General features: G+C 47.7%; 1 protein-coding gene across 8 annotated transcripts in view; it reads right to left on the reverse strand.

Moving 5' to 3' along the window:
- SLC41A3 (solute carrier family 41 member 3) overlaps positions 1-12,239 on the reverse strand; it is a 35,709-nt gene that overhangs the window by 5,038 nt on the left and 18,432 nt on the right. For all 8 annotated transcript variants that reach the window (XM_006017783.3, XM_025196828.1, XM_006017782.3 and 5 more), the window contains 5 exons: positions 11,601-11,672; positions 9,523-9,667; positions 6,002-6,148; positions 2,677-2,821; positions 1,622-1,701 (listed from right to left, as the gene is read on the reverse strand). In XM_006017783.3, coding sequence (XP_006017845.1) covers positions 1,622-1,701; positions 2,677-2,821; positions 6,002-6,148; positions 9,523-9,667; positions 11,601-11,672 — 589 coding nt within the window. The remainder of the gene's footprint in view (positions 1-1,621; positions 1,702-2,676; positions 2,822-6,001; positions 6,149-9,522; positions 9,668-11,600; positions 11,673-12,239) is intronic.

A 12,239-nucleotide genomic window follows, 5' to 3' on the forward strand; every position in this document is an offset into this window, starting at 1 on the left:
AGACCAACCCAAAAGCACATGCTGTCCCTACACTTGGAGTACTCGGGATGAACCAGCCCATGCTGAGCTCCAGGTTGCCACAGCGGCACTGCTACCTGCACCTGATCCTGCCAGTTTAAAGCTAATTTGGGTATCTCTCCATGGCACTGCCATCATTTCCCCTGGGACAGTGTAGGTAATTCTGATTGACAAGGTGTGCTGAAAGCTTGGCAGAGAGCAAAGCATGGGCATTAAGATGGGAAAGGCAAGACAAGCTTTAATTATGATACTTCAGAGGAGAGGTAATGCTCATGAAAGGGAGGAAGCAACCACAGCCTCCACTGCAATGGGCAGGGGCTACATAGCCTTCCTTCCTCAGCTTTACCAACACATCCCAGGCCTGATCTGCTGCACCCTACTTCAGCCTGCAAGACCACAGATCTCTTACTGCTCTAAGACTAACAGCTGTCCTGCAAGGCATGATATGGAGAACCAGGGACCCAGAGAAGACCACTGGACTCCCTTCCTTTCTGAAAGCAAACCCAGACCTCTGGGAGTGAAGGAAGGATCTCTTTCTCTCTGGCAAACCCATATTCCATTTTCTCTCTCTTTCTCTCTCATAGTTTCATAGTTGGTAGGGTCAGAAGGGACCTGAGCAGATCATCGAGTCTGACCCCTGCCATGGTAGGAAGGAGTACTGGGTTCAAACGACCCCGGCAAGGTGTTCATCCAGCCTCCTCTTAAAGACCTCCAGGGTAGGAGCCAGCACCACTTCGCTTGGAAGTTGGTTCCAGATCCTAGCCGCCCTGACAGTGAAGTAGCGCCTCCTGATATCTAGCCTGAATCTACCCTCTGCCAGCTTGTGACCATTATTCTAGTCACTCCTGGTAGTGCTCGGGGGAACAGGGACTCCCCCAATACCTGCTGGTCCCCTCTGACTAGTTTGTAAACGGCCACCAGATCCCCTCTCAGCCTTCTCTTGTGGAGGCTGAACAGGTTCAGGTCCCTTAGCCTCTCCTCGTAGGGCCTGCCCTGCTGACCCCTGATAATGCGGGTGGCCCTCCTCTGGACCCTCTCAATGCTGTCCACATCCCTCCTGAAGTGCAGCGCCCAGAACTGGACGCAGTACTTCAACTGCAGCCTGACCAGTGTTGCATAGAGGGGGAGGGAGGATCACCTCCTTGGCCCTGCTTGAGATGCATCTGTGGATGCATGACAAGGTACAGTTGACCTTCCTGACCGTGTCCCCACACTGTCGGCCCATGTTCATTTTGGCATCAATAATGACTCCATCAATAATGACTCCTTTTCTGCCTCTGCACTGATGAGAAGGGAGTTCCCCAGCCTGTAGGTGTGCTGCTGGTTCTTCCCCCCCAGGTGCAGCACCTTGCACTTGTCAGTGTTGAAACCCATCCTGTTCTCATCGGCCCACCCCTGTAACCTGTCTAGGTCTGATTGCAGCCTATTCCTCCCTCCTAGCGTGCCCACTTCTCCCCACATCTTAGTGTTATCTGCGAATTTGAACAGGGTGCTCTTTACCCCCTCATCCAAGTTGCTCTCACACACACACACACACACACACACACACACACACACACACACACACTAACCCCTAACAAATATACACATACCCCCAACCTACCATTAATCACGGGTGTAAACACTGCCATGCCCTCAAACTTTGGGTCGCTTACAGTTTTGTCCAAGATCAGCCCACCAATGCTGTTACAAAAGACACAAAGAAAGAGTATTATCTACTTGTTCCTCTTCCACGTGGGGCAGAGTATATAAGCACCAAAACCTTGAGCTCAGAAAAAATACAGATGAAAATCCGTGACTGTAATAGGCCACTTCTTGGCCCAGTGCAGGACTGTTTTAAAATAGGCTTCTTTTATGGTTAATTTTTTTACCAAAAGATATTCTTGGAGCTGTTGACAGTGGTATCAGGAGATAACTATACAGGGATTGTGAATGATCAGGTGGTGTTTTGGTGACAACAACACAGCTAAACTGTGTGTCACACCACTGCACTGCAATGACATGGTAGAGGAAACTGGAGGAAGAGCTTACATTTCATATCACATCTGACTGTCCACGTCTGGCAGCACATATTCCTATTTTGTGGTATAGAAAAAGAGTTCAAGTGATTTGAGGCTGTACAAATGGAGTCTTTTTGTTCTGGGTTTGTACAGCGCCAAGCACAGTGAAATTGTAATCCAGGACTGGGGCTCCCAGGAGCTACCTCAATACTGCTGCACAAATAGGAAGTACCTCAGCATGAAACAGATATGTTTGGTTTACAGGAGGCCATATTTCCCCTTACTGGAATATTCCCACATCCTGACCAAGGCCACACACTGGAGCAAGCAAAGATGCATTGATTTTACAGACCTGCAAAGGCTGAGCTCACATTTGTATTTGTTCTGTTCTCCTGTCCTGGAACAGCACTGCAAAAAGCATATTGGTCCTCAAAGGGCTTTTAATGCACCATCAAAATATCTCTTCCCCTGAGACTGCAGCAGTTAAAAGATATGGGACTATACATTGTCACCAGCATCTCCAACAAGCAGCATTGTTGACTTTGTTCCAGACTGTTATTTCTTGAAACAGAAAACTAATCCTGTGCCTCTATATGTAGTGGTGGGGGGTGTATAAGCATGCACACAGACTTGAGGGGATGGTTTCTCCTGTATTTACCTGCTGATGCTCATTGCAACAATGACCGGCTGCCATCCAGATTTCAGGACAGTGGCAAGAGAAGGGCTCTGCTTGGCAATGGCCACCCAAAGAGGGATCATGACAAGGAAGCCTACGCAGATGAGAGGTGACAGGTATTTCACATCTGGAGAGGAAAAGAAATTGTAGGTTAGATGCAACCTGCAGGTCGCTGGCTCCATAAGGCTGCGCATAATCCGACCACACAAAATCTTTGCACTCGGACAGGAAGGAAGCAGTGAACAGGACTCAAGTCTTTATGGTACAAGACAGGAATCACATGATCCTGGAAACGTTTTCTCACGTCCATAATCACCTTGTGAAACTCACTGCCACAGGATTTTCCTGGCACCAAGTGCAAGATCTATACTTAAAGGAAACATGTACAATTTTATGAAACAGGATAAAAGTGTACAAGGGACATTTACATCATGGTACAAATCAACTACTAATGCTCAGAGCTCAGTGGCAGCTACTCTTAAGGGCAAGGTATACCATAAATGGACAGTCAGAGGCATCCCATCCTTTCCTCTGAAGCATCTGGCAAGAGCTACTCTTGATGACAGGCTAGTAGACTAGATGGGCAATTGATCTGATAGAAAATGAAAATTGTTCTCTCCTTATGCTCCATATGTTAGCCAGCTGGGTTGCAGGATTATCTCTTGCTAGCTTACAGGCTTTTCTCTGAGCTTTTTTTTCCCATTCCAGCAGCAGCATACCCTTGAAATGACCTTTAGAAGTGAACAGGGCTTAGAAGAAAAAAAGATTTGCTACACTACGAAAAAATAAACATGACTCAGAACCACAAGGAAGCACTAGAAACACCTTCAAGCAATGGGGATCCTGCCAGGCCTTTTTGATATGCTAATGCCTTTCCTACCAGGCTCTCCATCTGTTTTCTGTACTGGATCCAAATCTGGGCCAGTTGCAATGCAGTTATTTTTGCAGGTAATGAGACATACAAAGCAAGCTTGAAATGTGCTTTTTTCCCCCCAAAAGATGTTCAGAGCCTTAAGCTACAGGGGTAAAACAGCACTCACTTTACTGAAACAGTATCTTACCTGTGTCAACACCTCTTTAATTAAGAAACACATTCATATTGCAATTCATCCACCACACCACCAAACCATAGCCTCTTTATGGGTATGAATGGCAGCTACTTTTACGCAGTGTCACCTCTTGCCAATGAGGAAAAGAAGCAAACAAGTTGGAGGGATGTCTAATAGGGTTAAACATTGAACCTCCCCCCAGCCTTGCTGTTTGGGGCAGTCTGCTCACTTTTAAACCATAGGTGAGCAAGTCATGTACATCCATCACCTAGAATCCAACGCTCACTGAAGCCCAAAGAAAGACTCTGATTAGAAGGAACTGGCTTTGGATCAAGTCTCAAGACCCAGTCTCTGGGCCCTAAATTTGACCACCCATTCTCACAAATAGCTCCTTACAAAGCAAGCACTGCCACTGGCTTCCTGTTTGTTGAGTAAAGTATTCCTCCATGCTAGCAAGGGAGGGCAGAGCCAGCCCCTTCGTTATGTAGAACCGCAAGAAACAGTGTTGATGTTAAGAGATTAAAACACCACGTTAGAAGAAGGCTGTTGTACTTCTGGGAGCATGAGACCTTAAGAGGCATGTTACAGTCTGGACCTCACCAGCATCCTGAAAGGAGTTTAATTCTCGGTGGCCAAGAATTTGACAGCTCAGGACACAGGAACTGCAGGAACCTGCACCCCATCCCATTCTCCCCCCTGCCACAGCAGAAACCATTTGTTTGGAAATCTAGGAAATATGAAAGCCCAATCGGGCGATACAGTGCTAATGAATGATTCAAAACAACCAATCCCCTGATGGAGCATTTGTGAAGGAAACCGCATCAGAACGTAGGTCCTTACCAGTTGCATTGGTATCCTTACCATACCGCTCTCCTTCACCAGTATGACATATTATCTATCTTGCATGGATATTACTTGAGTTGGCATCATGAAAGACAAGCCAGTTGCATATGGGCAGATGCAAGAGCACCACAGGAAACTGCATGTTAAGGGACTACCTTTCTGAGGGGTAGGGGAACTAGACTGAAATGAGCCTTAGACCTTATCCTGGTTCTTTCCCTTGGGTTGTGGATTCAGTTGTTCTCCTGTATACAAGCATGTGGAATAAGTTACTGTACATCAGAAGCAGCTGCCTCTCTCCCATTTTCTGCTCTCAATTTTAAGTGACAGTTTGGTTTGTAACTGTACAAGCTTTTATTTTTTAACACATCCTCAGCTAATTAAAAAAACCCCACCACTGATCCAACCCTAAGGCTTTTCTGTTCCTTTTCTAGGCCAGGCCCATGGTAATTGGCCTAGAAGTTTTCAGACAATTAAAGCAGAAATAAAATTTATTCTCCTTGTCCCAGCAAACACCACTATAATTTTCTGGCTCATAGTGGGGGAGCAGTTCGGGTGCCCAGTTAAGCCAGTGGCTACAACTGCTGGGTAAAAGTGGGCTCTCTGTGTGTAAGGGCCTGTAGATATGTTGGGAGGCTACTCTGATGCACTATAGTTCCTGTGCGTTAGAGCAGACTTGATTAATCGAGATAATTACTGCACTCCAGCAGCCTCTGTGCCTTGTGTATCAGCGTCCCCATGCAGCAGGGGGTGTTTTAACTAAAGCTCATTCAGTGAGCTTTAGTTAAAGCACCCTTGCCACCATTTTGAAGCACAGGGACGCTGATACAGAAGACACTGCTGGCAGTCAGAACTGCTCTAATTAAAGTGTCCCCCCACCCCTCTGCAACATGAGTAAAAACACCCTGTGAGTCTATGCTATTTTCCTTCCCTTGTTCCCAGCTGATCTCAGTGCTTTGTGTTTCCACAGCACCATTTCCCAGCGGATCTAAGAGAAGTTAATGATACTGAAGCCCTGAAACAGTGTACTCTTCCTTGCAAAGCTATTACTTGTATTTTACAGGTGGGGGTGCAGGGGTCAAGACACAACAAGCGATTAAGTTAGCATTACACTTAGTTAATGAGAGGTTCAGGAGGGGAACCCAGGAGTCCTGAATCCCAGGCTTCTGCTCTAACCATGACGAGCATTATCACCGTTCTACCAAAGATCGCAATAACCTCCTTTGGGGTCCCACCATCCAGGAAAAGACAGGCTCATACAAGAGGCCTTTAAGGTTATTTGCAGCCCTAAGGGCACCGCAGCATCTGGAATTCTTTGCCCAACCTAGCTTTGAACATGCCTGGGAAGGGGGACATATCCTTTCCATGGCTGAACAGAACTCATTCAGGCTTCTCTTGATACCTGAGCTGTACCATACCTATGTATTTGAAGAGGGTGCTGCTGATTCCTGCCAGAAGAGAAAGGGTTATTAAGTCTCCAAGGCTTGCTGCTATGGGGGTGGCGACGTTGTCCGGGTTTATCCCCACTTTCCTGGCACCAATGATTACTCCAATCATCACCAGACCTAGGGAAGACACCAGATCAGAAATCAAACATGAGGGAGGATGCAGCCTGCTTTACACTGTACCGTGGCCTGAACTGGGTCTGGTTTGGCACAAGGATGGGGAGGAGGGGGAGAAGAGGTCAGCTCTCCACATGCTTCGATGCTGCACCCAGTGAAGGTTGGTCACACCACGTGGGCCTAGTAGAGATGATGTGTCTCCCCCACAGTTAACTCCACCAATGCTCCAAAGGAGACACCCACCAAAACAAACTCCAAGGCTCAATGCAGCTATCAGTGAACAACTGAAATATAGGTACTTCTACATTCATCAAGCTAATCTCTACTGGCTTCAAGAGTAGCTTGATTAGCTAATCTTGAAGCCAGTAAAGATTAGCTTGATGAATTCACAGATAGACACAAAGGGCGCCTATACACATGCTCCAGTGCCTTCTGATTAGAACATGTTGGAGAACACTCCATTAATCGCACTTTAGTGAAAGTGCCTCCTCTGCCACTTTGAAACATGGGGCGCTGAATACATGAGACGCTGCAACATTTTAATTAGATCAGCTCCTGAGAGCCACTCTAATTACAATGCCTTCACCCCCACCCCCCGAGCATGCCTTGCCCAAAGTGAGCAGGCAGCAGCAGGCTGTACAAGGCGGGTGGCTTTCTCTGATCTAGATTCAATGGCACAAAGCTATTTTCCAGAGTATTATTCAATTACATTGTATTGATTTTGTACTCAATGTTCAACTAGTCAGGTAGCTCTGCGCTGCCATAAGCAGATCCTTAGCCAGCTCTGTGGCTTCAGACTTAACAGGCTGATGCATCTCTACGCAATATGAATGACCCACTGAGGCACACAGCCCTTGTGGCTGTTCTAATATACACTGAGGATGCAGTAGGAATAGCATATCTTCTATCCATGTAAGGGGTTGGACTAGATGACCCCTGAAATCCCCTTTCAACCCTATTATTCTGTAACAGTTCTGGGATCCAGATGTGCCCCAGCCTGAGCTGTGCCAAGGAAAACTGGCCCACAGGTCAGGACCTTAGGCTCTGGTGCTCTTGGAAGTCTAGTTTGTTAACATAAGCTAGAGAGCCCTGGGCTCAGCAGGTGAGAATCTCTTGGCATACAGAACTCTTGTCCGGTTCTGGAAAAAGGATCTAAAGCTCACACGTCCCAGTCTGACCCCATTGTTTTATGACTAACTTGGGCAGTCTCCAAGACCCCAGCGCAAGCCCAGATGAAATTTCCTCATGGCACTGTGTCATACTCTGATGCCCTCAGGCACCTTGCTAACCACTGTGGGGATGGAGCTGAAAACACAGGCTGGAAAAGGAGAACGACTCTGGCTCAGAAGCCATGCAGCTGCTCAGGGAAGCCTGCCAGTGCCTTTTGGAGTACGCTCTCTCTTCCCACACACCACAAATGAAGCCCCGTAGATGAAAGCGCCCGTCAGAGACAATAACATGCCCCCACTGTCTTCTTCCAAAATGCACATGCACCACAACATAACGCATATTGTCTTGTTCCCTTCTAGACACACTGATTGAATTCACTGCCCTCGGTGCACACACAGATGCACATCGATATGCTAGCAATTTGTGACCATTTCTACAATAACCCTAACGTGAGCTGAAGGACTAAGACACACATCAGTCAAATCCTTCATTTTTATACCCCAAAAGGTACTTGGACGGCAGAGGGAAGTGAGGGTTAATAAAGCCTGCAGAGTTTTTAAGATGTCTAAAATGTCTTGCGCTGCTCAGCATAGGCAGAGCCCTCGCTCCCTGGCCTCCCTGCATCCACACTCTCTCAGTGCTTATATGTAGTGTTTCCAGTCCATAACATGTCCCCAACTCCTCACCGTTAGGGAATCTCCTGGTGCCCTCTTGTGGCACATCTGTGAACCTCTACTCTTATCTTTGACCAACAGATGCCCCAAAATGGCACTACTGTAAAGCAGCCCATGGAAATGTCCTTATTACTGGATTTTATAAATAGAGATGCTTGGAGAATCGAAGTAGCTTATCCAAGATCAACCAGTGAGTGAGATGCAGGGAGGGAAGTCACAGGTGCTGCTTTATACAATGCAGCCACACTAACTTTATATCCAAAGAGGGACAGCTGGGGCAGTCATGGCCCACCTCCCCCAAACACCTACCATGTTTTCTTAGATCTACATGTTATAAGAGAGATGGAAATGTGTGTGCCTGTGTGCATTTAATACCTGTTATATTTCAGACAACCTGAGGCATTGTGGGTAGGACAGTACTAAGCTGCCCCACACACTCACAGTGTAGTCATTGCAAGATCATCTCTACACTTAGATGTAGCTCCCGCTCAGCGCTGAATATCATATCCTGCTCTACCGTGGGAGAGAACACCGAGACACACGTTTGGATGGACATTGTTATGTGTGTTAGATGGTACGCTGGGCTTCAGAGCCGCTCAGAGATCTGCCCTGGGACAGTTCAGCTGACCTCCAAGAAGATAGAGGAAGGAAATCATCTGAAGGATGACACCTCTTTGTGACAGCAGTTCTTCTCTCATGGTAAATCTCAACCCTACCGGACCGGATGCTGAGTTTCCAAACTTTCAGAGCACCGAGGACAGCCGCAGTTCTGTTCTTTCTTTCACACACAAGCATTTGACAAAGTTCAGAGCTGAATGAAAATGTATTCTTGACTGATCACAGAGACTGGGAGGCATAGCCCACTAAAGCCAAGAGAGGCCCAACCTTGGGGATCAGAGAGCCCAGAAATCAACAGAGCATGGAGGCAAAAGGGATGGGGATGCAGATCCTAGGATTCAGGATTCAAACAAGGATTCAGATGGGAACCCTGGACAACACTTGCTGTCCTATACAGTCTCTGGATGCTGCCCAGGGCATCTATGCACTGCTGGGTGAGTGGACAAGAGGCAGGAACACCTGCCCCATGCAGCTTCTTCCTCCTGGAGCCATTTTTGCCAATACTGAGAGGTGCATGAGGAGGAAGTTTCAGAACTTCCTCTGGAGGCTGAACATGTATGACCTCGATAGCATCAGAGTCAAGTTCCCTCATGTACCTGTGTGCTTCAACCCCTATTCTAGTGGGGAGAAGGGGGCTTGGTCTCCATGTTCCAAACCTGGCCACTCCAAAGGGACAGACTGAAAAGGGACCAGCAAGAGGTAGCAATTCAAACAATATCAGTCACATTTCGATAACATGGGTTTCTGGTGGTTGAGAACACAACTGAGACTCCCCAAATCGCTTCACATCCATTACCAAGCACTGTGCAGACAGGGAAGGAACAGAGGTTTGTGGAGGACAGGTAAGCAAATCTGCAACAAGTGGCAATGAGGATCTTGCTGGGTGAGCTGCAGAAGGTGGTTAATGAAACTCACCAAGTGAGAGCGCGGCTATGAATGCTGTAGTCACGCTGCTGGCGCACAGAACCGCTGCCTGATTCAGCTCCACATACCCCTTGGAGATTGCTCCCAGGATGACAGCAGCTACAGCAGCCAGAAGCCCCACCACAGTAGCCTGTACCTGTTGGGCATAAAAAGCACTGGTAGGCCATCTTCCATGACACATCAGGGCTATGAAAGGATACACAAGAGACTGAACTCCCTGACACCTAACTCCCATCACCAGCACCATGCTAATAGAAATGAGATGTGGGGTAATTCCTCCTCAAGCTCTAGAAACTGACCCCAGCGGTCAAACTAGCCATGCACCTTTAGAGGAAAATCCAATCGAGCACTCAGTACTGGGGCTGTGCAAAACTGTGCCGTTCTGTTTTGACTTGAGTTTCGAGCTTTCAACGGAACAGCATTTCGTTTCAAATTTCAGTTCGATTCGAAACAGCTGCTCCATTTTGCTTCGTTGAAACAGCGAGTCTGTTTCGATGCTGTTTGATGTTTCACCCATTAGCTATAATAGGGAAGCTCGAAACAGTCTCTCTCATCTGGCAGGCAGATTGAGGCTGCAAGCCCTGATCTGCCTGCCAGATGAGGGAGGGAAGCTAGTGCTGCCGCTTGGGACTGGGGAAGGGAACTGAACCCAATTGCTCAGTTCCTCTTCCCAGCACCCGATCTAGCACTGGGGATGGGAACTCAGCCCCGCTGGACTGACTTCCCATCCCCAGCTCGATTGTAGGGCTGAGGAGGGGAACTGAGCAATTGGGCTCAGTTCCTTTCCTCAGCCCAATTGCAGTGCTTGGAGGGGAATTAAGCCCAGGCTCAGGTCCCTTTGCCTGCGCTGTGATCAGCTGCCCACAGCCGGGCGGTGGGAGATGGGGAGAGCCAGGGCTGCCGGCTGCTGCTGGGAGCGCAGCCCTGGTTCTCCCGTCTCCCACTACCTCGCTGCTGGCTGCTTCAAAACTCAAAATGATTTGAAACTTTCAAAACCTTTCAAAGAGCCTGTTTCTGTTTCAAGGCTGTTTCGAAGCCCTTCGTTTCGATTTGATTTCACTGTTTTGAGATCAAAATGAGTCAAAACAGTGTTGAATCGAAACAGCCAGAGAAATTTCGCACAGCCCTACTCACTACTGACTGTAGTAAGCTGATGACAATGTATGTGCACTACTGCCTTCCTGAATGGGATCACAATGGGTCTGTGGACCATTTGCTCTCTACAGCTAACACTTGATGAAGATTTCCCATTTGACTAAGTAAAATCGGCCTATGCTTTAAAAATGGGAGAACAACGTTCTATCCCCAAGAGTGTTGAGTGACTGTGAGTGTGTGAACAAGTGTGAAGGTGGTCACAGATTTGGTACAAAATCAAGAGACCTTCATGTAAAGGCTCCATGCCAAAAATCCCAAGCAAGCAGGCAAAAGTCCTAGAGGTCTGAAAAGCACAGATAACTGTATCCCAGAGAGTGTTCACACTTCAGTGGTGGGACATCCCTCACGCCACACAAAATGGAAGTCCTGTCCACCAAAGCATCTTAGAAAGCTGATCTGTGTGAGTGGAGATAAGGAAGGATGCAGAGGCACACTGTGAACATCCCACAGTCCAACAATGTGCAACACCTGGGTTGCTGGGTGCATGTTACAGTACAGAGAGTTCCTAGAGTCAACTGGTTTCTCATAGGGGCAGACTCCCTGCCACCTGTAATAAATCAAAGCTTGTTCACACGGGAAAACAGACTGGAATTGCTATTGTGAAATAGCTTTTTGGTAATAAACTCCCCGTGTGGACACTTTTATTGCACACAAAGACAAGAATGCCTTTCTAGAGCTTAGCTGAACCCACAAGGTGTATCCAAAGTGGAGTTACTGCAGAGCACTGCTTGTGCTTTAGTCGCACCAAACTTCTTCTAGAATAAACTGCCCTGTGTAGACAAGCCCTAAATCTAACAGAGATGGCAGGAAGCACTGGCTCCACAATCCACCTCAGTGCAAATCCCCAAGAGAGAGCTGCCCTAGAAAACACTGTTCAAAGAAAGGAGAGGGCATTCTTCACAGTTCCAGCTCACCTGAATCAGCGCTAAATTGCAGGTGGCCATCTTCCACTGTTCCTGGGTATCATCCATCTGACCAGTGTTAGCCTGAAAGTGAACAGAGAGTAAGCATAAGGCACTGAGAGCCACCAAATTAAGCAAGGCTTCACTTGTACCCCGTGGGAAAGGGCAAGCTAAAGCCAAAAAGGCAGCCAGCATCTTCAATCTTCCCGCTTCTCCCTCTTTTCTCATTACTGAGAATTCCCCAAACCTGCCCTCACCTCTGAACCAGAGTTCAGGTCCTGTCACTAGGAGGTGGGGAGGACATCAGAAGACATTCTGGGCTGTATTTGTGTACACCTAGCCTGCAGGGCAAGTCCAAATATTACTACCTCCCTAAGGCAGGGTCTACAGGGTACCAAAAACTTCATCCTTGCTGCTCTGGCACAGCACCTGCCTTTGAAAACCTGATGTGTGGTGCCAGGATCTTGGGGGTAGCATGGGAAGGCAAGGCCTCTCCACTTCACCACAGGTCATGAGTGGCTTTGGACCGAACCTCCAGCAGCCTGAGACCATTCCCTCTCAGACTCATGATAGAAACTACTGAGCTGATGATGCTGTGCTCACTAAGGGAGGACATGATAAAATAACCCCCTCTCGACCCCAAGAGGGAAA

This window comes from Alligator sinensis, unplaced genomic scaffold (assembly GCF_000455745.1).
Source record: "Alligator sinensis unplaced genomic scaffold, ASM45574v1 scaffold839_1, whole genome shotgun sequence".
In the NCBI taxonomy this organism is placed as follows: domain Eukaryota; kingdom Metazoa; phylum Chordata; order Crocodylia; family Alligatoridae; genus Alligator; species Alligator sinensis.